The 22,214-nt window shown below is 48.3% G+C and overlaps 11 protein-coding genes across 11 annotated transcripts; 5 read left to right on the forward strand and 6 right to left on the reverse strand.

Annotated features, from left to right (window-relative positions):
* Window positions 1-53: 53 nt before the first annotated feature.
* Window positions 54-899, forward strand: M430DRAFT_127008 (hypothetical protein). Its single transcript, XM_024862008.1, has 4 exons — window positions 54-261; window positions 320-411; window positions 509-585; window positions 652-899. Exons 1-4 carry the CDS (start codon window positions 118-120, stop codon window positions 777-779), a joined length of 441 nt encoding a protein of 146 aa, XP_024717843.1. The 5' UTR covers window positions 54-117; the 3' UTR covers window positions 780-899.
* Window positions 661-1,689, reverse strand: M430DRAFT_127009 (hypothetical protein). The gene is made up of 5 exons (XM_024862009.1): window positions 1,631-1,689; window positions 1,514-1,575; window positions 1,260-1,406; window positions 974-1,081; window positions 661-909 (listed from the first exon to the last, which is right to left on the reverse strand). Exons 1-5 carry the CDS (start codon window positions 1,671-1,673, stop codon window positions 898-900), a joined length of 372 nt encoding a protein of 123 aa, XP_024717844.1. The 5' UTR covers window positions 1,674-1,689; the 3' UTR covers window positions 661-897.
* Window positions 1,690-1,838: 149 nt separating this feature from the next.
* Window positions 1,839-2,806, forward strand: M430DRAFT_127013 (hypothetical protein). The gene is made up of 2 exons (XM_024862010.1): window positions 1,839-2,235; window positions 2,290-2,806. Exons 1-2 carry the CDS (start codon window positions 1,933-1,935, stop codon window positions 2,431-2,433), a joined length of 447 nt encoding a protein of 148 aa, XP_024717845.1. The 5' UTR covers window positions 1,839-1,932; the 3' UTR covers window positions 2,434-2,806.
* Window positions 2,807-3,053: 247 nt separating this feature from the next.
* Window positions 3,054-5,445, reverse strand: M430DRAFT_53223 (hypothetical protein; the record flags this gene model as incomplete). The annotated part of the gene is made up of 7 exons (XM_024868361.1): window positions 3,054-3,803; window positions 3,852-3,989; window positions 4,039-4,451; window positions 4,503-4,905; window positions 4,976-5,195; window positions 5,241-5,301; window positions 5,355-5,445. The coding sequence occupies 7 exons, from the start codon at window positions 5,443-5,445 to the stop codon at window positions 3,054-3,056; spliced, it is 2,076 nt and encodes a 691-aa protein (XP_024717846.1).
* A 261-nt stretch (window positions 5,446-5,706) lies between these two features.
* On the forward strand, window positions 5,707-6,393 carry M430DRAFT_108400 (hypothetical protein; the record flags this gene model as incomplete). Its single annotated transcript, XM_024861209.1, has 4 exons — window positions 5,707-5,743; window positions 5,801-6,035; window positions 6,093-6,238; window positions 6,290-6,393. 4 exons carry the CDS (start codon window positions 5,707-5,709, stop codon window positions 6,391-6,393), a joined length of 522 nt encoding a protein of 173 aa, XP_024717847.1.
* A 774-nt stretch (window positions 6,394-7,167) lies between these two features.
* Window positions 7,168-8,877, reverse strand: M430DRAFT_22017 (hypothetical protein; the record flags this gene model as incomplete). The annotated part of the gene is made up of 3 exons (XM_024864618.1): window positions 7,168-8,237; window positions 8,288-8,661; window positions 8,720-8,877. The coding sequence occupies 3 exons, from the start codon at window positions 8,875-8,877 to the stop codon at window positions 7,168-7,170; spliced, it is 1,602 nt and encodes a 533-aa protein (XP_024717848.1).
* Window positions 8,878-9,118: 241 nt separating this feature from the next.
* M430DRAFT_127023 (hypothetical protein) lies at window positions 9,119-10,109 on the forward strand. The gene is made up of 3 exons (XM_024862011.1): window positions 9,119-9,275; window positions 9,330-9,647; window positions 9,706-10,109. Exons 1-3 carry the CDS (start codon window positions 9,200-9,202, stop codon window positions 9,891-9,893), a joined length of 582 nt encoding a protein of 193 aa, XP_024717849.1. The 5' UTR covers window positions 9,119-9,199; the 3' UTR covers window positions 9,894-10,109.
* On the reverse strand, window positions 10,094-10,928 carry M430DRAFT_80122 (hypothetical protein; the record flags this gene model as incomplete). Its single annotated transcript, XM_024869592.1, has 2 exons — window positions 10,094-10,492; window positions 10,554-10,928. Coding segments are annotated over 2 exons (774 nt in total), but the record flags the coding sequence as incomplete, so codon positions are not given.
* Window positions 10,929-11,308: 380 nt separating this feature from the next.
* M430DRAFT_44819 (hypothetical protein) lies at window positions 11,309-14,595 on the forward strand. The gene is made up of 4 exons (XM_024867724.1): window positions 11,309-11,644; window positions 11,710-11,802; window positions 11,852-12,732; window positions 12,781-14,595. The coding sequence occupies exons 1-4, from the start codon at window positions 11,613-11,615 to the stop codon at window positions 14,298-14,300; spliced, it is 2,526 nt and encodes an 841-aa protein (XP_024717851.1). The 5' UTR covers window positions 11,309-11,612; the 3' UTR covers window positions 14,301-14,595.
* Window positions 14,596-14,877: 282 nt separating this feature from the next.
* M430DRAFT_22021 (hypothetical protein) lies at window positions 14,878-16,030 on the reverse strand (the record flags this gene model as incomplete). Its single annotated transcript, XM_024864619.1, has 2 exons — window positions 14,878-15,833; window positions 15,979-16,030. 2 exons carry the CDS (start codon window positions 16,028-16,030, stop codon window positions 14,878-14,880), a joined length of 1,008 nt encoding a protein of 335 aa, XP_024717852.1.
* A 436-nt stretch (window positions 16,031-16,466) lies between these two features.
* M430DRAFT_145726 (hypothetical protein) lies at window positions 16,467-17,346 on the reverse strand (the record flags this gene model as incomplete). The annotated part of the gene is made up of 3 exons (XM_024862966.1): window positions 16,467-16,595; window positions 16,646-16,740; window positions 16,806-17,346. The coding sequence occupies 3 exons, from the start codon at window positions 17,344-17,346 to the stop codon at window positions 16,467-16,469; spliced, it is 765 nt and encodes a 254-aa protein (XP_024717853.1).
* Window positions 17,347-22,214: the final 4,868 nt, after the last annotated feature.

A 22,214-nucleotide genomic window follows, 5' to 3' on the forward strand; every position in this document is an offset into this window, starting at 1 on the left:
GCCTTAATATTCAGGCAGCCGCAATCGGTTGCGATAACAATTTTCTGGTCGTGCTCGATTTTTGCCCTCCATGCTGGCCGCCAATCGTAGATTATTCCTGCATCAACCTTCCCAAACATGCCTTCGAAAAAGGAGGTCGAACAGCCTACGGCCCCGGCAGATGATGATGCGTCAATGACGGAAGCGCCAGCTGCAGAGGAGGTCCAAGAAGAAGAGGCCAACCCCGTACTTCTGGCCTTCGAGGAGCAGCGAATTCGAATTGTAACCGCCCTGGCCTGCACACTTCACATGCTCTAGGCTAACTTGATAATCCTCTTAGCTTCCAGGATCAACAGATACAGCGGCGTCGTTTGAATTCAAGAAGGAAGATCATACATTGGGGAATGCGCTCCGATATATCATCATGAAAAAGTACGGCCTGCCCCGCATCTGCTCCCTGCGGGATCAGTTCAAAAATGGCCCCAGTGTTCTACTACAATCACATAAACTAACTAATCTATAACTATAGCCCTGATGTCGAGTTCTGCGGATACTCGATCCCCCATCCTTCCGAAGAAGTCATGAACATCCGAATCCAGACATACGGTCAGTAATAGCTCCGCACATATGCAAATATATACAGATCAAGATCCATGGCTGATTATACTTTAGAAGGCACAACTGCTATCGAAGCGCTGGATAAAGGGTTTGATGACTTAATGGACCTGTGCGATATCGTTGCCGATAAGTTCACGGCAGCAAGAGAGGACTTCGCTTCAAGGCAAATGGACGAGGATTAACAGATTATGGAAGGCGTGGATGGATTAGCATTGCACGGCGTAAAGGCATGGGAGGCCTGGGGAGTATGGTCAAGATTCATCAGGATATGTACAGGACGCTGCGAGAAAATGCTTGTATTTAGTTGCGGCCCTAGTTTTGCAAAAGTTAGATTGATCAACGACCCTCAGTATAGTGAACGGATGATATAGCTTACCTCCAAGAAAGCATGCATAAAATTTTCCGGACGTTTTGCCTTTGGATCCTCCTCTGTTCGGAAATACTTCAGGACGTGGGGTAACTGCTTCCAGTAGTTTAATGTTTCCTGCAAATTTCAGATGTCAGCACATATGTTGCCACCATGCTCATCCCCCCCAGATTCCACACTTTGGCTGGTAGCGATAGAGGACGTCACAGCTCCCACTTCAGTCCGCGTAGTGCCTGTCTCCCTCGCCTCCAGCGGGATTCCTTTCCCCAGGCTCAAATTGGGAAGTTCAACGAACCTGAAATTCCGAATGGCTCTGAAATAGCAGCACGTCCACCACTCCAATTTGCTTCACGTATCGATGCCGTTCGAACTCTTGCCGGATCTTGGTCCTCAGGGCGGAAACGGGCATGTTGAGAGAGTACATCGTTTGAATCTCCGGAGCCTGCGCCCAACGCTCGTTAGCTACAATTCAGGATGGGGCTCTGCCAGCTTTAAGAATTCTTCCGGCACTCCTTGTCTAACAAAATCGCGGAAGGACTGGTAACATACGGCGCGGATCCACTCCCGGTAGCTCTTCAAAACTCGTCGTTGGGCATCGGCCCAATTGACGGCTGCAGAAAGGATTAGAACTGCTGCATTTCAGCATCGGGAGGGAGAGACACTCACACTGGCGCGTCCGTTGCGCGAGATGAGTGGGATTAATAACCATGGTGTTGGTTGACGATGACTTGTGAGAGGTGGTGGTCGTGCTGGACTGCGGGTGGAGCTCGGATGAGGTTGCTTTCGATACCACGTGATCTATGAGCCTAAATCGATTTAGCGTCTCCAGGCGGAAGGCTGAGAATCTTTTGGAGCTCGAAAGGTAACCCCGCCACAGGATTCCCTTCAGACGCGCATAACACGACAAATACAACCACTATCCATATCAAGCCGACACTCTTTTTCCAGATATCTGCTTAAGTAGTAAGATGCCCGCAATTCGCCATGCCTCCAAGAGGAAAGCCCCTCCAGCAGGCTTCTCCGACATCGAAGATGATCTCTTAATCTTCAGCAACAAGATGAAAGATGCCGAAAACGCCTCCACTACCAATGTTCCCAGACATAAAGTGCACTGGCCTATCTTCCAAATCAGTCACCAAAGGAGCAGATACGTCTACGAGCTGTATTATGAGAAGGAGGCTATTTCAAAGGAGCTTTACGACTGGCTTTTGAAGAACGGGTATGCTGATGCGATGCTCATTGCGAAATGGAAGAAGACGGGTTATGAGAAGGTGTGTATTCTCTTGTTCCTATTTACTTGATGGCAAGGCTGACGGAGACAATAGTTATGCTGCCTGAGGTGCGTGCAAACGAAAGAAACAAACTTCAACTCCACCTGCATATGCCGGGTTCCAAAAGCGCAGATGAAGGAGGATCAAGCAATCGAGTGCGTGAGCTGTGGATGCAGAGGGTGTGCTTCTAGTGATTGAGCATTGGGGAAAGATGGTCCCGGTGTTTGCTTATTTACAGCATTGATGATACCAGCATTGGCGTTTTGCGTTTGAGGACGGCTTCAAATTCGAGCCCTTGGGAGAAGATTACCATAGCCTCGGCGTTCTAGGGGAGTGTATGACGGTTGAGACATGTTTGGTAACGACAGAGGTATAACTCATGCATGAGTGGAAACTTGACCCTTTCAAAGAAGCGCTTCCGCTTTGCCATTCTGGAAATGGACATATTAGTATCTGGGGTTGATATTAAATGTGGAACACGACATATTGCTCTCGTCGCCCGAATGATTTTACTTACCAGACCAAGATTCTAAATCTAACCGTGTTTTCAGATTCTTCGTAGCTCCTTGAGCCCAAATGTTACACATGAGGTGCTGTACCATCTGCAATCCTAATACGCCATCGAATCCGTTCAGGGAAGATGTCGTGAACGCATCATTCGAATCATCAAGAATTATTGCCCTTCCGTTTGGCCGTACCTCCCTTCCCATATGTCTTTCCCCATCCCCATCTGCCGGGTGTTGTAAAATATAGACCCACTCGCGTAGCTTGAATCTTTTCTCATCATCTCCACGCTCACCAGAGCCTCCGAGGCAACCTCATGCTACATCACTCGGTTGCTGCTCATATTTTCTCTCCCTCAGGCGATCAATGAGCTGACCCCATCCTCCATGAGGCATTCCTTTAACCTCAGACGTCTTTGGGTCGTCAACTATACTAGCGTCTGTTATATATTCTTTCATGCTGTCAACTCTCCGATTCAGGTAAACCGTGGCACGATGTCCCTGCTCCGACCTGATACGCTCCACTTCCTGTTTATAAGCAACGTCGTAGATATTGAATTCCGCTGCCGTTGGAGATTCAGCCACAGTCTCAATCTGCGGCAGGTCCAGTGAACTGTCCCCGCCAGTCCCAATGCCAAGGAAGAGGGGCTCTTCCGACAAGGGATCATGTGCTTGGCCTTTCTCGCCAGAAGATGCCGAGCGCGAGTCTGAGTATCCAAGTTCCTGCACTTCGCTAGAGGCTGATATATACTTCCTGTGACGGGGTGACGCCTCCTGACCTTTGGGGCCAAGAGAGTCAATCATCACAACAGATGAATCTACCTTACTGGATGAAAGTGTGTTGGAAGCAGGGAAAACATCATGATGGACGCCCTCGGCAGCTAAAGCAGCCTCGACATGTCGCCGGTCACTTAAATCGACACTTCTGGATTTATGCAGCGCAGGTTCGGAGGTGACAGATCCATCAGTAAGATGGAGGGTCCGAACATTTTTACCTAAAGTTTCATCAAACGCTGCTGGTCTTTTCTTATCAATCAGATTCTTAAATTTTGTGACTGCTTTCATCTATATTGAGTTAGCTTCTGTAACCCTTTGGATGTGAGGGTTATATACCAGAACAATGAGATTCCTCATCTTCGTCGTAATAGCATGGTTGACTTCAATGTCGCTTGGCGATTCGATGAAATCTGCTGTATTTTCCTCGGCAGATAGAAGAGGATCTTCACCGTTCTTGGTAACCCATGGATGCTCCTATTCTTAGTCAATATTATCATAATCAAAACGCGGTTCAGCTTCATACACGTAATTCTGCCATTACGATTCGCTTCTTTGGATCCTTCTCGAGCAGCCTGTTCACCAAATCTACAAATTCGGGCTCACAATCGGGCTCGATCTCGACAGGGTCGTTTCTTATAGCCTCATACAATTCTAAAACCCCTGAACGCTCAAACGGGATCTTGCCGAATCGGAGGCAGTAGAGGGATACACCCATGGACCAAATATCAGCAGCTTTACCAGAGACGTCTCCATGTTTAGTGATGCAAAGCTCCGGCGGTAAAAATGCCGGGGATCCAGCAGATTTGGCGGTCATCATATCCGAGGACTTCTCGAACATCTCGGAAACCCCAAAGTCCACAATCTTGAGGACATCATCCTCAGTGAGGAGAAGGTTGTCAGGCTTAATATCTCGATGTGCAATGCCTTGAGCATGAACTTGGACCTTTAGTGACTGGCTCGGAAAAGTGGAGTTGGAGTGAGCCTTACGGTATTCGATCCCCAGTATAAGATCCCGAAACCAGCATCTGCAACTTTCGACATCATAAGGCTCTGCCTTTTCATTGAGACCTACTTTCATGATGACACCTTTCTTACACATTTCTAAGACCATATACAACGAATCTTCCTCTGGATCGTCCAGAACTTCTATCAGTGAGACTAAATTCGGATGATTGAGTTTCTTCATGATCGCAATCTCTTCCTTGATTAGATATAAAGGATTGCCTTGCTCTTCGCCATCTTGAATCGTGGAGGCTGAGCGCCGATGTAAAGGAGCATTGAGACCGACTCCTGCAGCTAGATGCCCCGGCGGCCTCACGCTTTGTGGTCTTCGGAGTATATTAGACTGTGCTCTCTTTCGTAATCGAGATTTCGAGAACTCCTTGACTGCCTATAAGTGCTCCATCAGCCATAAATCCTGTAAAATAGAATGATGAACTCCTGCTTTTATATTTGCTTACATATTCCTTCCCATACTGGTCGACTGCGAGGTGTACGGCTCCGAACGAGCCTCGTCCAATCTCATCCTTGATCAAATACTGATTGAGGTGGTGCTCTGCTTTGCCATCCTCCTCGTTATTTGTATATTCGGACCGTGCGTTCAAAGTTTCCTTTACTTCTCGGTGCTGGGAAGCATTGCGCCGGTGATGTCTGAGCGGGCTGTGGTAGGCTGGAGTGGAGCTGAATAGTCAGCATCAGTCAGTACAATACCACAGCATAACATACAGGTACTGAACTTGAGGAGGTCTTCCACTCTCCGTAGTGCCGGGAACATCTAGGGAAAGGCCTACTTGAGGGGTTATCAGGGGCTCGCTAGTAATATCTTGAGGTTGTAAATACCATGTGAAGGCAGAATCCCCAGTTGGGCCTCCTTCTTCGCAATATCCCCTTCATGACCTGATTTCTCACAATCACCTGCGAACGAAGTCATGATCGCAGCGAATATTTGGGATCCCCCGCATGATCATAGGGCTCTGAGGTTGGGAAAGGAGAAGCTGGTCGTCTTTGAAGCCGTGAGGCTGCAATTGATATGTCCCCACCAAATACGAAGTAGCGAATCAGGACGTCAGGATGCACATCTCGCTCGCCAATCCCCGCCGCAGTTTGCGCGACAGGAACGCTGGACCCAGAGCCTCGTCTGTTGCGGTCGTCTGCATCTTAAAAGGGAGTTTTCCATCTCGACACTTGCACCATGGTGGTCTATTCCTTCTACATATTCGACCGGCATAGTGAGTTCAATCATGTCCAATGCACAACATGGAAACCTCGTGCTGATTCCTGAACAGCGGAGTGCATCTACTCGAGAATTTGGGCCAGACGAGACAGGCCAGCATCAGGGAGCGGAGCATCCACAAGACCCGTTTCGGATTCAAGCTCAAGCAGCAATCCTCCCATAACAGACCTTGGACCTGCAAGAGCACGACCAGCTCGATTAAGCGCACAAGATGATGCGAAGCTCATATTTGGTACAATCTTCTCGTTGCGAAACATGGTCCGGAAGCTTGGGGGTCCTGAAGATAGGTAAGGACAGCAATGGCCCGACTATATTGTACGAGGTCCTGACTATATGGCTTGCAGCTTCATATCATACCGGACGGGTCAATATAAGCTGCATTACTACGAGACTCCCACCAACATCAAATTCGTGATGCTCACCGATACGCAAACCCTCAACATGCGCAATGTTCTGCACCAAATATACGTAAATCTCTACGTCGAGTTTGGTAAGGGCCTCCCCGATATAATTATTAGCGAGTACTGACTACTTTGTGTAGTCGTCAAGAACCCCCTATCCCCAGTCGAACATCCAGGAGGCGAGGGAGTTGCAAACGAGTTGTTCGAGCTGGCCTTAGACCAATTCGTGAAAGGAGTCCTTTGATACGCATTACTTCGGCTTACATCGAAGGGGACGATGATTTTTATGTTGCGTAGAGTGGGTATGACTGCGAAGACATCTTGTTCGGCATGTAGAGCCTAGCATTGGGCGGCGTTCACATATGGCAGGCGTTCAGGGCGAAATTAGCACCACTGATCTGATAGCGAATATCGGAAATATATTAATAGCTTATTCCTTGTCATGTGTGATAGAGTTGTGGACTTGAACTGAAGTCTGATATAAGGATGTAGGATGTGGAGGTTTGATAGGGAAACGTATAGGGAGCCGCTTCAGCAAAAGATGACTGATTTGAAGCATCATGTGGACTATTTAGGTCTTATCCCGGCCTATCTAAGGTACCTAGGTAGGTAGAAAATGTATGGTGGTTAATTTACTTGGGAGGTCTGCTTACTGAAAAAAAAATAGGGGTGTCTCGCTGGGGGAAAAAAGAAAGGGAAGAGGGGGGGGGGTATTTATATGTCGCGAGACAACTCAGAGGTATTGCGTAGGTTAAATATATAGATTAGACCCCTACTCATATTCAAGGAGTTAATTTTGGACCGAAGTTTTGGCAACGACCTGAAGTCAATGACCTGGAGACAACAGATCACATACTGATATTTATCTCTCTTAAGACAGATAGCAACATGACCACGGCATCTCACGTATCTTACCTAGACCAAGAGCCTCAAAAAAATGCCCACTACCTCCCGCCACTAGCACCCCCATGTCCCAAGCCTGTTCCCAATAAATGCCCCTGAAAACTCCACCATATGACTACTCTGTGGGACCAGATTTCTCGCCAGCTTCCACGGCTTTGTCCCAAGCACTCTCAAATGTACTTGTAGCTCCCACGTCCACTATACTTTCCTGACCGGGAGCAGTTTCGGTTGATACCCGACTCCCTGTACCAACGATCTCTGGTCCTAATGGTCCATCTTTCTGCACAAAACTAGCACTGCCATCATCATTCATTGGACTAATTTCGCTCTCCCAATTGCTTGAGTACACAACAGCTGCAAAGGCTTCCAAGTCTCTGACCTGCTCCATAGCCTGCAGATACTCATTTGGCACACCGTTACCGATCGAGTGGGCTTGCTTACTCACGATGGCAAGAACAATCGGCAACTTGACAGGTTTGGGTTCGAAAACCTCTGTGACTCTTTGAGCGTTCAAGTCAGCAACATCTGGTGTTGCTGGAATTTTGAATGCTTGTTGTGCAATTTTCTGGTCCACAAGCGTTGAGAAACCAGCGTCGAGCAGCATGGTCAAAACATGCGAAAACGGCGGAGAATCAATTAGATCCGATGTTTCGTCTAGAAGACGTCGAAGGGGGGTTGCTGATGATGATGAAGACACAGATTCTGGGTCCGTACTCATCCCAGACTCCTTGAGTACGAACTCTTCTTCTTCTCTCGGTGGAAGCAGGTACTGCAGCCATCTAGTCGCCTGTCTGTCGGCTTCAGTGGCGCCCTCAACACGTTTCCGGACCTCGAGAGTCAACTCAGAGAATCTCTGCATGGTTACCTCATCTCTCGGGCTCAAGGTGCTAAAAACTTCATTGACTGCAGCTTGCACTTTAAGCATAACCTCTCTCCAACCACGATGAAGAAGCCACCAGCTGAATGTCAGGTATCGTCTGTTTGTCTCGAAGTCATTCCCATATGCTTGATCTGGATTATCGTCGTCGTGATTTTCCAGACTAATCGTTGACTGTTCCATGCCAGCAGTCGCAAGCGATACCACGCTCGACAGATAATTCCGTCGACCTAGAAGATTGAGCTGTATTCGCGTCAGAAGCGTGAGGAGGGCGAGAGTATATATTAAGGTAAATGCCCGCGTGATTGCTACGTAGCGTATTAGTACCAACTTCGAGATTATGATGTATATACCCTACCGCTGATCTTCAGATCATTCCAGAGCTGAAGCTTTGTTTTCCTTGCTTTTTGTGCTTGTTGCCCTCCATCTTGAGGCCCATCTCCAACAGTTGAAGCAGATGGTATCCCCATCTGACTCGCATGGACTCCGCTCTCACTCTGTAAACTTGCTAGACTTCTGCCATCATCATCTGTCACACTCGGTGGGCCTGAACCTAGCTCGGACGGATGTGCTTCTCCATTACGAGCTAGCTTGGCCGCTTTTTGCTGTTGCAACTCGAAACTTATGCGCTCCGTTTCCAATTCCGCGAGTATATTATCCGTGGCAGTGGGAAGAAGAGCAAGCACAGTGAAGGTACAGTCTTCCTGGTTTTGTTCGAAGCGCCTACGAAGACTACGAAGATATTGCTCAGCTGATATCCCAGGACATATGTGCAATAGAACAAACTTACTTCTCTCGAGCTATACGATCACTGCTCATACGCTCTCGAGCATCTGATATTTTCGACAAGACATATTGAGTTGCGATATAACCGACCCCCAGGACGCCAAAAGCAATCGCAAATGGGGTCCTATTCCGCCGGAGCCATCTGCGAGTGGCGGAGATCATGGCTTATAAGTCCGTAGTGCAACAATAACATGCCGTCTGCAGAATTTAATGGTTGTAAGAGACGGAGCCAAGTAGTGCTGGGCCAGGGCTCCGAGAGAGTTCACGCAAGCTCTCTCCTCTCGCGAGGCCGAGGTTGACGAGGTGTGGCTGGGGATGCCCTTGTTGGGCAAAACGCGAGTGGAGATTTCAACAAAGCCACCGCTTGGAAATGCATGCTACCCCTCCATATTCCGTAACGATTATTGCACACATCATACCAAGCACATCACATATCCCAAGAAACCACCTATTCTCACTAGCAAATGATCAAGCGCCCCTGACAATGGATCAACGCCGTACGCCGGAGTATATTATAGAAGTCTTTGCATCTCCGGAATCCGTGAAAGATGTCGTCAGAGGTAGCGTCTGATCCCGGACCCGTTATCAAGAGCTGATGCTGACCTCCAGCACAGGAATACTGCACACTATTTTCTTTCATAGATTCTTCCCCTCTATCCGACCGAAGACCCGCGACATTCTTGACCTGACCCTCCCTTTTGTCGAAGATGTAGAGTTGGAGACGTTGATAGATCAGAGGACAGCCACCCTTGTTCGACAATTAGACACGAGTTCGGATATGGGCATAAGGAATACGGGAGTGAGGGGATTGATGGCCGTTCAATTTTTTGAGAAAAAAAGACGGAAGGCGTGGTTTACGAAAGGTGAAGAAGAGGTTTGCTGGGAACAGTGGACCTTGGACGTTACATTGGCAACGCCACGGACTGAAAGTGGTATGAACGTCGGCCCTTGCTTCCCCTCTGGACACTATTAACTGAAGGCTTCTATTAGAAAGAGCCAAAGTCCGGAAAGCCATGGAGGCCATGTTACTGAAAGCCGCCATGAAGATCGTGACCACCGTCAACCGGGAGAAGGACCACATACCGCCAATTACCACAAGCGAAGCAAACCCATTCCCTTACCAGATCGTAATTAATCCAAAGGGGGATGGGTGGGGAGCACGTATGGGGATATTCTGAGAGCAATCGGAATTCTTGTGTATGGTTTCAGGAGTTTGGGGGCTGGGAAATAGAGGATACTGATACCCACGAGTGCATGAATTCAATTAGCATCTTACACGGTCTTCATTAAGGCGCTGCTGACATTATCAAAAGTTGTCATTATCATATCATCATAACTTCATTTATGTTTTGCTGAAACCTCCCCTTCCTCGACCCGCCCCCCTACCAAATCTCACACTCGGCGGCACGAATTTAAGTGCAGACATGGCCCCTGTTAAACCTTCTATATCCACATTGACGTCCCGAGGCGTCAAAATTTTGTTTTCTGCGGGAGCTTCTGCTGCATCATCGCTAGACTCTTGCCTATCCGTCCCAGCGACTGTTTCCAGTGTGGAGCTGCGTCGTCTTGCTCTTTCTTCGATTTCCGCCAGGTGCTGGGCGGCTGAGCTCCTTTTGCGATGTCTCCCTATTCTTAGCATAGAAGTTCTATGGTCGATGCCATCGTTTACTACATAGAAATCGTAGTCCTTGGGGAAAAGGTGTTTGTCGATCAGGTGCATCCGTCTCTTTTGTGGGTTGGAACACTTCTTCTCGCAGTCTTCAACAAAGCATGAATACTAACATTCAACCATAACAAGTCAGATAATAAGCATTGTAGGTCAGACCAGGAGAACTTACAGTCTTTTCTCCCCTTTCCTTTCTAACACTGACTAATGCATCGTGATTTTCCTCGATATGGAGATTTAAGAAATGCTCGGTGGGAAAGTTCTTCCTGCATTCTAAACAGCGATGGACGTGGGACTTGTTGTAATGGGTTTCATATTCCTCATAAGACGAAAACGAGAGCGTTTGTCGGTGTGGTGGGAGAGAGCATCGCATTTCAATCGCTGGATGTGCTTCACCGCCTCCAGAATCCAGCTGGACAATCTTGGGCGAGGATGCTTGTGCTGTTGCGTTGTGAGAAGCGACGGGTAGAGAATGAGCTGCAGGCTCTCCTAGATTCCCAGAAGCTGGGGATGAAGGCTCAAAGTCCTCTCGTGAGCGCTTGGCCATCTTTGAAGGTGGTGAACGCGGGGTAATTTACTCTGATCCTCTGGTTTTCTTATGGCTACTTGCCCAACTGCATTGCTCGCGGCGACAGATATGCCTAGGCTCCCCACTCGGGAATAGATTGTAGACAAAAGAGGAGTTAAATGGGGGTTATGATTGCTCGAGGTTGTGGTTGTGGATGTGTAGAAAAGGTGAGGCAGCCTTGTGAGGTTTCGATCATCCAGCGCAGGATAGGAAGACCATGCACCGCCACAGCCGCTTCAGCCTCGCGGTGTCCGTGCCCAACCCAAGGGAGCGATGCGATGACTGAACCGACGACGATCGCACCCATCTCCGTTGGTCCCTCCATCCCAATCCAACCCTCACTTTCTTCTCGCCCTGGAATCCCCCCCCCCCAAATTCCTAACATCCATCTTCCCTCCTCTCCTCGCGGGCCTTTAATGGTTCCCCCGTGGCCAACTCTCGTTACCGCAATTCACTACATTCTACCTACACAATAGCTCAATCTACAACCCTTAGCGCCTTTGCCTGGACCCTGGCCCGCAAAAGTGAAGAAGAGCTGCATTTTACTCCAGTCCCAACCACACTTATGGATCACATCGACCACCCTCGATTCGCGGAGGCCGACTCACGCAATATCTAACCTACAGGTTGACGGGGGTCGAAGTTCAACCTTCCAAATAAGCAATGGCAGCGCCAGAGGTGTTGCAAAAGTGGAAGTGAGTTCAACCTTGATGGACCCCGCCCATCTGCTTTGCGCCGGGCCAGACTGACCCTTCCACAGGTACGCCCAGCAGGTAGAGAAGCAGCTGCAGGGCGAACTGAAGAATAAGGATCATCTCCCTCGATTTGGGGACATCGACAATCTCATAAAAGAGTAAGCAACATCAATTGTCTCGAATCCTCCCCGTTTGACCTGGTGCTAGGTTGCGGATTGCTTGCGAAGCCACCATTTTCCTCGACTTCGAATATGCTACCAAAGAGGGCGTAGAGACCCACCTATGGGCCGCGCATAGCATCATCAAGGATCGCTACAAGAGATTGGTCGCGCACTATCGAGAGAAGGAACCGAAAAAGCATGTCGAGAGACGCAAGCTGGAGCAGCGTTATGCTGATTTTATCAAGACCACCCAGTACTTCTATAGGGGTTATATTCAGCGTCTTGCATCGCACTTCTCTGGTATGAAGGGACTGCGCCGAATTGCCCATCGACTTTCTCTTGATTCCCTTACAGTTGATGAGCGAGTCCAAGTTTCACCGAAGATCGAGGATCTTATCGAAAAATCCTGCCACGCAACACTTCTCCGCCTGGGCGACTTATCTCGCTATCGTAACGAACTCAGGACGAAGGACCGTAGCTGGGAACCTGCTCTGGGATATTATGGCTTGGCGGGTGACCTGTGCCCCGACTCTGGAAGCTCTCACAACCAAATGGCTGTCATTTCTCTGGCCGATGCAAATTACCTGGATGCTCTATACCACCTTTACCGCGCTATCGCCGTAAAGGAGCCTCATCCTCTTGCTCAAGGTAATCTTGAGTTACAATTGAAGAAGATCACGACTGCTTGGGAGAAAAGGAAGGGTCCGAACACAAAAGGAGATAACGAAGCCACTTTGGTGCTGTGGTTTGTTCGACTTCATGCTCGATTTTACGCCGGACTTGAGTTTTCTGGTCATGACGAGCTCGAAAATGAAGTTCTGTCCCGCTTGACACTTTTGCTGAAGGAGCAGCCATTCGAGACCACATTACAGAAAATTGTTCTCATCAATATTGCTGCTGAATATTTTGCTGGTGAGAGAGTCAAGCGTAAGTTGATCCACTTCCCCAGCAAATTGTAAATTAACCCAATCGCAGAGGAAGGCTCTGAGGTTAGAGCTAAGAATGCTGATTCATTCTACTTCTTTCTGTGCCTTAATGTTCGGGTCCTTTCCGTTCTTCTTCAAACCCTTGGACCCGAACTTGAAGTACAAGGAACCGGCGAGGAGCTTCCCAATGGGAAAAAAGGACCACAACCAGAGCGATCAACCGAAAAGCTCGCGGCCGTCGCACGCAGAATCTTACCGGCTCTCCGCCAGTACAGCATTTGGCTTGTTTCTCGTGCACTGATAATTATTGCTACTGATCGTTCCATCGGTCCATACATCAAGCAGATGTGGAGCATATATGCCGATGTCCTGACGAAACTTCTCCGCTTCTTTCCCGTCAAGGAATTACCCACCTTAAACTACCTGCTAGAAGAGGACGAGATCACCGTTGGCTTCAAGCCATTTCGCGATCCCAACCTTGCTCCTGAGAGCAACTTATACACTGGCGAGGATGGGTTGTTGAAACCCAGAAGCACTGATTCTGAGGTCGAGCGAAACCACCCAAACATTGAAATGAAAGCGCGAGTCCGCGATATACTTGTTTGCGCCTTGTGTCTGACAAGGGTAGAAAAGTCTCCGATTGTGCTCAATTCTAGCACATACGAGTTTACATTTGTCGAGGAAGGTCCACAGCTTGCTAGCCAGATCCAAAGGGATGGAACCGATTCTGCCCGTACAAGTCCTAGGCCTGTCGGGAATAATTTCAAGGCGCCGAAAACCTCCAACTCCACTCGCCAAACGCCAGACGTTATCCGCGCCGAAAGCCCGGCAGCGTCTGACTATCCTCAGGGTATGGATACAGACATGCATCGTATGGTTGACAGTCTTCTTGAGCCTTCGGATGGAAGATATTCCGAAAGCGACGAGACATCTTATGGGATGCATAGCCAGACGGCAAACGAGATTTTTGCATCAGTCGGTCAAAATGGTTATCAGCTTCCCCATCGTAGCACGCAAAATATGCTGCCCAGTTTACCGGGGATCTGGAGCTCGCCATTTACACCACAACCCAATGAATTGCCGGCCAAAAGTCATGAGCATCCAACTAGCACACGTCAACTTTCGCCATTCCAGCTTGCGACCACTCGACAACAGTTTGCTGCAGCGGTGGCTCTCGATGAGATGACTGGTTACAGCAGGCCGAAGAACAATTCTTGGAGTACAGAAAGCTCTAGACGCTCGTCTAACATGAGAACGAACACGGTCAATCAGAACACCGTCAATCGCGTTCTACAGGAATCTCTTGCCCAACAGTTCATGCCAAAGTCATCATCTATGTTCTCTGAGTCTAGCAGTATTTACGCCAACACCCCGCATGATAGAAATATCTCAAACGGTGGAACCTTGAGTAATGTCATGTATGCCGCCAGCAACGGCAACAATACCACAGCATATGCTGGTGCAAGCGACTTCGACAGAGCCACCATGTTGCAGAGCTCTATTTGGAACAACAGTCAGCCTAGCTGGGGTGGTTATGCTCAGACTCCACCGAGAGGACAGGGTGGCTGAGTAGCTTGACCGAGGTGCTTCGCATGCAACATTTAAGACGCAGCCCTTAATCAACGTGGCAGCATGGGAATCTATCCTTACCACAAGGGGTGAATCACTCTTTCAACCCTGGGTGATGTTACTGTCACTCAGATAGGATCAGTCTACCTCCGTGGAACCTTTCACTGGTTGAACTTCACACAAAGCAAGACCGGAACTTAGAAATCCTCTCTTGGAAGTGTGTTGAATGGACTTTTCGGTTTCTAACGCTAATATGCTCTATGCTGCGATCGTGGAGGATCATTCATGGTCATCTCTCATGGCCTCATGGGCTCTATCTCAGATTATGACGTTCCCGTTGTTGAAACCATTTCCGAACGCCGTCTAAAATCTTTGATGTGAAAACAGGTCTATTTAGTTGCCTGCCGGCTTGTAGGTCTGCTTGGGGAATGGGTATCTGCAAGTTGATTGTTCGTTAGTTTGTCTTCGGGGGGGTGGAGCAGCTTTTCGAAATTGTAACCAGATGCATGAAAATGGTGTTTCCGGTTCCTTGGGTGCACGGTGACAGTGATATGAAATATAAGAAAAAGAGGCCAACTTACGAAGGTCCCAACTCCTGAATGCTCAACTTTGCCAACCATTGACCTTGGTCAATGCAGTAGTCAAGAGGCTTCTCAGCAACAAGACCAGCAACGAAACCTGCAGCAAAAGCATCCCCCGCACCAGTCGTATCGTTAATCAGGTCCTTTTCAATGGCATGAACCGGGTACTCCTTGACCTCCTGGCCATTTACAGCAACAACGGTAGGCAAGGTTCCTTGTGTGATGATAGCGACTCTCTCCCTCTTCGTGTTTACCTTGGGCAGGGCAGCGAGATGCTTTGCAATCTCCTTGATATCCTTGGTCTCCAGTCCGTGATTCTCGGCGTATGACAAAGCCTCCGTCTCATTTCCAATAACGTAATCCCAGTAAGGCGCAGTAGCATCCAGAGGCTCCTTGAAGAACTGAGAGATGAAGGGTGCGGATAGGGAGAACACGAAGACCTTGTTGTTCTTGGCGGCCTCTTCCGCGAGAGTCTGGATGGCCGGAGGGCACACGGTGAGATGGTAGCCGCCAACGAAGTAATGCGTCGCACCCTCAACGAGCTTCCACACCTCGGGGCTCTTCAAGTGCTCCAGGTCATAGTGGTTTGCAGCACCCAGGTCAGTGCACATAGAGCGGTTGTGACCCGTGATAACAACACCGCAACGGCCGGTCTTCTCCTTCTTGTCCACACGGTATTCGACGCGGAGTCCAGCCTGCTTCACGGCATCGTGCAGAATCGCGGCGTACTTGTCATCACCCACGCCTCCGAGGAAAACGACAGAGTTTGGTGGGAGAATGTATTGAGCGCCTCGAGCGGTGTTCTGGGCTCCTCCACCGGCGATGAGCTTGGCAGAGTAGTTGTTTAGGAGATCCTCGTAGATGCCCATGTGTTTCTCTTCCGCGAGAATCGCATCGTTAGGCTTGAGGCCATACTTGGCGAGGAGGGCTTCGTCGCCATGGGCTTGGATATCTGGAGGAGGGGTATTAGCTTAGTGAAAGAAGAGCGTCAATTTACAAGTGAGGGGTCATAAATCTCTGATAACAGAATTTGCGGTGAGATATGCGGGCGCTCTGGACAATCGTCTGCGAGAACGGATCGAGATATCTACACGTACCGAGCAATGGATTCTCTAGGCAGAGAAGGGCATATTCCTTGGTGGCGGCCATGTTGACTTGTGTTGAGGGGGGGGTTTGGGAGGTTGGGAGTTGTGTTGTTTTGTTTAGGTCTTTTTTTGAGGGGGTGCGGGGTTTCGCTATTTCCCAGATAGGTGTCCCATATCGATATGCGTTTCAGATTTTGTTCTCACAATCAGGGGTCCGAACAATTCACGGCATTTGACTCGTGACCGTCGTGCTCGGATTGCATTTACTCAACTCCCCATTTACAGTAGCTGCGATAACTCATTGAGGAATTCTGTCAAATCCGTGAGTTCATTATTACCAGTGGGCAATCACAATTGTTTGACCCCCGGATCACCAAGTCACGCCTAACAGAAAACACTTTGTTGTGGAATCTTTTCGTTCATCCTTGCTGTACCCCATCCGAAAGCTACAAAGATGCGAAGCCAGTATGCCCGAAGTAATGAAAACCCTCTCAACCCATCTAGTCCTTGACCTTCTGGGTACCACGCAGCAGACCAGTTCTCCGAGCAGCAATAAGACCCGCCTTTTGACCTTGTGCGGCGTATCTTGAGATTGTTGACGCCTTACCGATGTGTTGATGGTTACCACCCTATCCATTGTTAGTATCTCCTCATGTCTTTCCTTATTAGGAATACATACTCCGTGAGGATGGTCGACGGGGTTCATAGCAACACCACGAGTCTTGGGCCATGAGTTGCGCTTGACAGCGAACTTGTGCTTAGCACGGGAAGCCTCTGCAGATGTAGTCAGTAAATGCTATCGCGCACCAAAACTCAATTAGGGGGTGGGTCAGGCATACTCAACAGGGGCTTGTCAGTTCTTCCACCTCCGGCAACAATACCAATCATACCACGCGCACCGCTGCTGACGACCTTCTTGGCTCCGGATGGGAGCTTGACTCGGGTCTTGCCCTCATCAGGGTTGTGGCCAATGACCGTAACATAGTTACCAGATGTACGTCCCAGAGCACCACGGTCACCAGGCTTCTCCTCCACGTTTGAAATGACCGTACCTTCGGGGATTGCGCCGAGAGGGAGGACGTTTCCGACTGTCAGGTTGGCCTTCTTTCCGGCGTAGATGAATTGTCCGGTGTACATGCCCTCGTTCGCAATAAATGTCTCGGTGTGCTTCTTGTACCGGTATGGATCACGGAATTGCACCTTTGCCAATGGAGCTCCACGCCCACTCTCGTGGACTATCTCAAGAATTTGGCCGCGGATGAAACCATGCTTCTCAGCATAGTCGAGAGTTCTGAACTGAGCTGGGGTCTTCCTGAGGCGGGTGTTGGCCGTGAAGATAGAGCCACGACCCTTTCTCTGATTGCGGATGACGCGACCCATCTTGGAATCGTCTTGAAATCTCGGTGACTTCGAGACGGAAGACGAGAGATGAGTTGATTGACCGAAGTCGACGGTTGGTGTCGGAGTTGAATTCGAGAAAGTCGAAGTCGAAAATCGCTTGACAGAGTACTTTAGAATTGGGAAAATTGTATGTGCGCGCTAAGTAAGCGATAATCACGTGGTGTGGATTGGGGTACAGCACCCAAGTTAGCGAGCACTGTACTGTACCTACGACGGGTTTGGATCGCAACGCGAATATAAAAAAGTAATAAAAGGCGCAATTACTGAGCTATGTCTTGTAAAGCAACTCTCAGTTAGGTAAGGTTGCCAGCTATAGAGCTACAGAGTAAATTACAGAGTAAATCGAAAGCAAGTCAAAAACTGTGCGCACTCAAACCGTCTTCTGCTTTTTGGCAGCCTTTTCCCCTGCGCCCTGCTCTCCAACTTCATCTGTCGACGATGCTATTCAGTATCCTGTTTTCTTCTGGCCAAAAGCTTGAAACGCCATGCCCTGATATCCGATAGTTTTACATGATCTATTTGCTCTGTTTTAACACAACAAGTAGGGCAGGGGATTCGAGTCCTTTGCTATCGCTATCGCTGTCACTATTACTGTCGCTATCACTGTGGCTATCTCTATGGTATTTCTTGTCATGATCCTTATTGCTACTACTTATAATCACAAAGGCTAGAGAGAATCATATTATTTCAAAGGTCTATAAAGTGATAACTAGGTCAATTAACGACTACAAGAGTGATAGCGACAGAGACAATAATTGTGTCACTCAGTGACAGGGACAGTAATCGTGACAGCGACAGGTAGGCACTGGCCAAAGCCCCTAAATCCTTACGCTCTTATTGGCTAGATTAAAACAGCGACAAACAGGGTCTTTATTCCTAAGGTACCTTATGTTCTTCTTCCTCACCGCTAGCTCCTCCTTCACCCAATTCTCCCTCACCGCCCTCGCCTTCTCGCTATTTGCCCATAATTGGGCCAATTCCTCCTCGCTGGTCATCATACGCCGGCGCACGTTACGGGCGTCCACAAGAGCATTTCGAAGTTGTACTTAGAGCAAGCGGCGGCTTCTTTGGCGTCGTAGTTCAGGAGTGCAGCTGTCACAGGTAGGTAGGGCATGGTGCCTTAATTTGATAACTGAATTTCTTATAATGACTGTGTTTATATCGTGTGTTGACTTGACGCAGCGGTCTAGAAGAATGAGGACATCAGTAGCGGCTCTATCGATGATTAACGGCGAACTGCCGAAGAGATGACCTGGCGGCTGTGGTAGGTTAGGTAGATCTACAGATCCTTCCCTATCGTCTCGCCATGGTCTACGTAGTAGACCATGGCCAAGTCGTTCTTATCGATACTATACAACTGTGCGCGTAGTACCTCTGTTAGAGATACTTGACTGTTTGCTATCAATCTTTCCCTCCTCGTAGAGCTTAATGATAGCTCGAATATTGATATGCTAGTATTCGGGCTAGAGGGATCTTAGATTTGAAATCCGAGTTTGTTGACCTTATAACTAACTATAAGGTCTCGTCGATACATCCTCGAGGCGGTCGACAAGGTTACCGATGTTTAGCTAGTGGTCTTTATCTATCTCCCAGAACACTAGGAGGCCATGGACGCTTCTGTAATGGTGAGCACGAAGACCGTCTCCGTAGTCGCGAAGGGTATCTTCGAGAGTTTCCTTGAACTTCGGCTGCGTTTGTTGAATCTATTTCCTTGCAAGTTAGCATTTAGAAGCCCTTGATCATCGGCGGGCGTAGTCCAGCGCTCAGAATGTGGACGGCCTCTTCCTACCTCTTTAAGTAAATTCCTATGTCTGTCCCCACATGCTTCAACTGTTCGAGGTAGGAGGTGTGCTCGTCGAATCCTAGAATATACCATTCCTCTTGATTTGACATCAAAAGCGTTTGGTTGTGTCTCGGTGTCCAACGTTCAGAGTTTTGAGTGATGCTGCCTCCCTGTCTTTGTAGGATCGCATACCTCCCTGTAAGTGCAGGAGTGACCGAGGTTTGAAGATTGTGGGCAAAAAAAAAAAAAAAAAAAAAATAATTGGTGTGTAGGGGCTCGACGTGCACTGAAGTCGCGTTATCAAGGCGTCGAAGGTGTTCGGGATGCGTAGCGTTGTGATTGAGGAAAGGTGGGTGAGGTGCAACAATCGTCTCTGGGGATTGTTATCCGATCTCAACGAATGTAGTTTCCTTATTGAGATTTATACGCCGCGACTGGGTGCAGCTGAAAGTTTCTCTTTGTCAGAACGTTAGAATGAAGTTTGGAAATTGAAGGAAGATGAAGGGGAGATATAGTGTTATAGGGAGTTGTTTGTCAGATGAGAGATTGTGTTTGTAGAGATTGTGTTTGTAGAGATTGTGTTTGTAGAGATTGTGTTTGTAGAGATTGTGTTTGTAGAGATTGTGTTTGTAGAGATTGTGTTTGTAGAGATTGTGTTTGTAGAGATTGTGTTTGTAGAGATTGTGTTTGTAGAGATTGTGTTTGTAGAGATTGTGTTTGTAGAGATTGTGTTTGTAAAGATTGTTTAGAGAGACCAGAGTTTGTGTTTGTAGGGAGGCAAGACAATGCCTTGGTAATGACAATAGTGATGGATTCTTAGATTGATCTTTTGCTCTAAACGCATCTACTTATTTCCCATTATAAGATACGAGGTAGGGTATCTTACCTAAGGTACCTACCTATGTTGAATTGGGTTCCTCTACTTTTGCAAGGCTCGACCTGCACCTAGGCGTAGAGCTGCCTTTTGTCCATATACGGTGCGCTCTCTAGAACTCGGATTCACCGACAACAGATGAAGAAAATGTGGTCATCAATACACACACTCAGGACTTTAACATCATCGTCGACAGCCCCTCAAGCATCACTAAAGCTCGACGCGGTATCCCTTTCATTAAACAAGCCTTCAATGCTGCAAACAAAAAGAAGGTTTGTGTTACAATCAAGCCAGATGATATTCATGCTTCTTTGATCATACTTCTTTGATAGGTCATATGCATGCCAACGCTCGAGTGATCGGAATTGTCAGTAACAGAGCAACGGTTACTGAACAGCAGATGGCGGATGAACATATAGATGAAGAGGTGTCAACTATCGATGCAGGATCATGTGCACCAGATTGGGTTCAAGTTGCAGATGATATTGTACCACCACGGGTACTGATTGGGGACTACTGAGCAGCCAACTGCAGATGACAACTACCTGGTGAAGAAATGGAGGATGTTGATTCAACCACCGGCCATGATGCTAGACTGGACGCAGGACTCGAGACTGACAACAATAACGCGACGGGTTCATTAACATCTAGAACGACGGACCAGCAGAATAATAAAGGTTGACAGGAAACAAGTGCAAATAATGCAGGATACTGGCCTGGCAACCAAGCTGAAGGTGAATATCTCGCGTGGTGAATATGAGGAAGCCGGACAACTGAACCGGCATACTCAGCTGGTCACCAGAAATGTTTTGCTAAGGAAATTCTTATGGAAAAAACAAAAAGAAACCGGACAATATGACGTTACAGTAGGGTTATTTTAATGCTTCGCGGGTGCTCTTCTACTGCCTGGAGGTATACCCTCCCTCATAAGGCTCGGAGGGCGCTTTGGCTTGGTCAATAGGAACGGGTTGATACCTTAGATATGAGGTAAAAAACCAGGTAAGCTACCCCTGCTCCTTGTCTACCTACTCCGCATACTTACCTTACCTAGATACATCCTTTGAACGACTGACGAACCTTTGATAATCCATCCCATCAATTCTCCCTGCAAGAGGACAATCTCTCATTCGTATTCAGTTAGTGGCGCTCTTCTACTGTCCCGGTCTCCTCAATCCAAGGAGGCATGGAAAGTTGGGCTTGAGGATCAAGTTGATCATCTCCTCATTTAGTCTCTTCATCCGTCGCACACGCCACGGGCCAAAAGTATCTTGTCTATGTGTACTTTCTCAAAGTCATCTGCCTATATCTTTCTTTTCTTCATGCGAGCGACTGCGATTTACAATTTTGTGTCAGGGGAATCGGTCTCTACAGATGTCAATCGCTACTAGAAGCGTCGGGTGGCTTCAGCAGTATGCATATTTCCTATTGTGGCGAACGGCATTGTACGTTGTGATACTTGTACCCATGGGCGGGATGTGTCGAGGCAAAACCGTTGTTCAAAGCCTGGAGCTTTCGACGGTCCACGGCCTTGGAGACTGCCGAAATTTACGACCACGCAATTTCTAGGTCTTTGAAGTTTTGAGCCTTAGTATTGAACTCTGATAACCGCTCTGTTTCATTCTACCGTTCGTTTGTCATTGCAGTTGCGAGATTGAATATGCATTGCCGGACTACGAGGCGCGTGGCAAAATCGAGAATGGATGAATGGAAGCCCAAGTCATCAATAAAGTCATTACAGCCAGAGCCAACAATGGGACACGTGGTAAGCGAATGGTTTCCGGGTACATTGTGCATTGTCATTGTCAGTTCTGTTCAGGGACGCGCCCACGATCTGCGACGAGTTTACCACCTTACCAGTGATCCTTCATCTCGATTCCGCTGGCTTGCTAGTCCGTCCTTACTTTCGGACTCTTTGAATCTCTTTTGGATCCGACTTCTCTCGAGGGGACTCCACCTGTGATCGAGATACTAATAATGAACGCGACCCGCGACGTTATACCGACATGTTCTGCGGCACGACCTGGCCTCATAAGGGATATCATTCATGGCGGTGGGGGTTTCTTGCGGGCGACTGTTGTGCTGGCAGGTTGTCGAAGCTTTCGTGGCATGGGTGGGAACATTGAATGCTCAATACCATCGATTAGGAACTCAATAAGAAGAGAAACTATTGGTTCTCAATTGACCAACCAC

Source organism: Amorphotheca resinae (assembly GCF_003019875.1).
Source record: "Amorphotheca resinae ATCC 22711 unplaced genomic scaffold M430scaffold_11, whole genome shotgun sequence".
In the NCBI taxonomy this organism is placed as follows: domain Eukaryota; kingdom Fungi; phylum Ascomycota; class Leotiomycetes; order Helotiales; family Amorphothecaceae; genus Amorphotheca; species Amorphotheca resinae.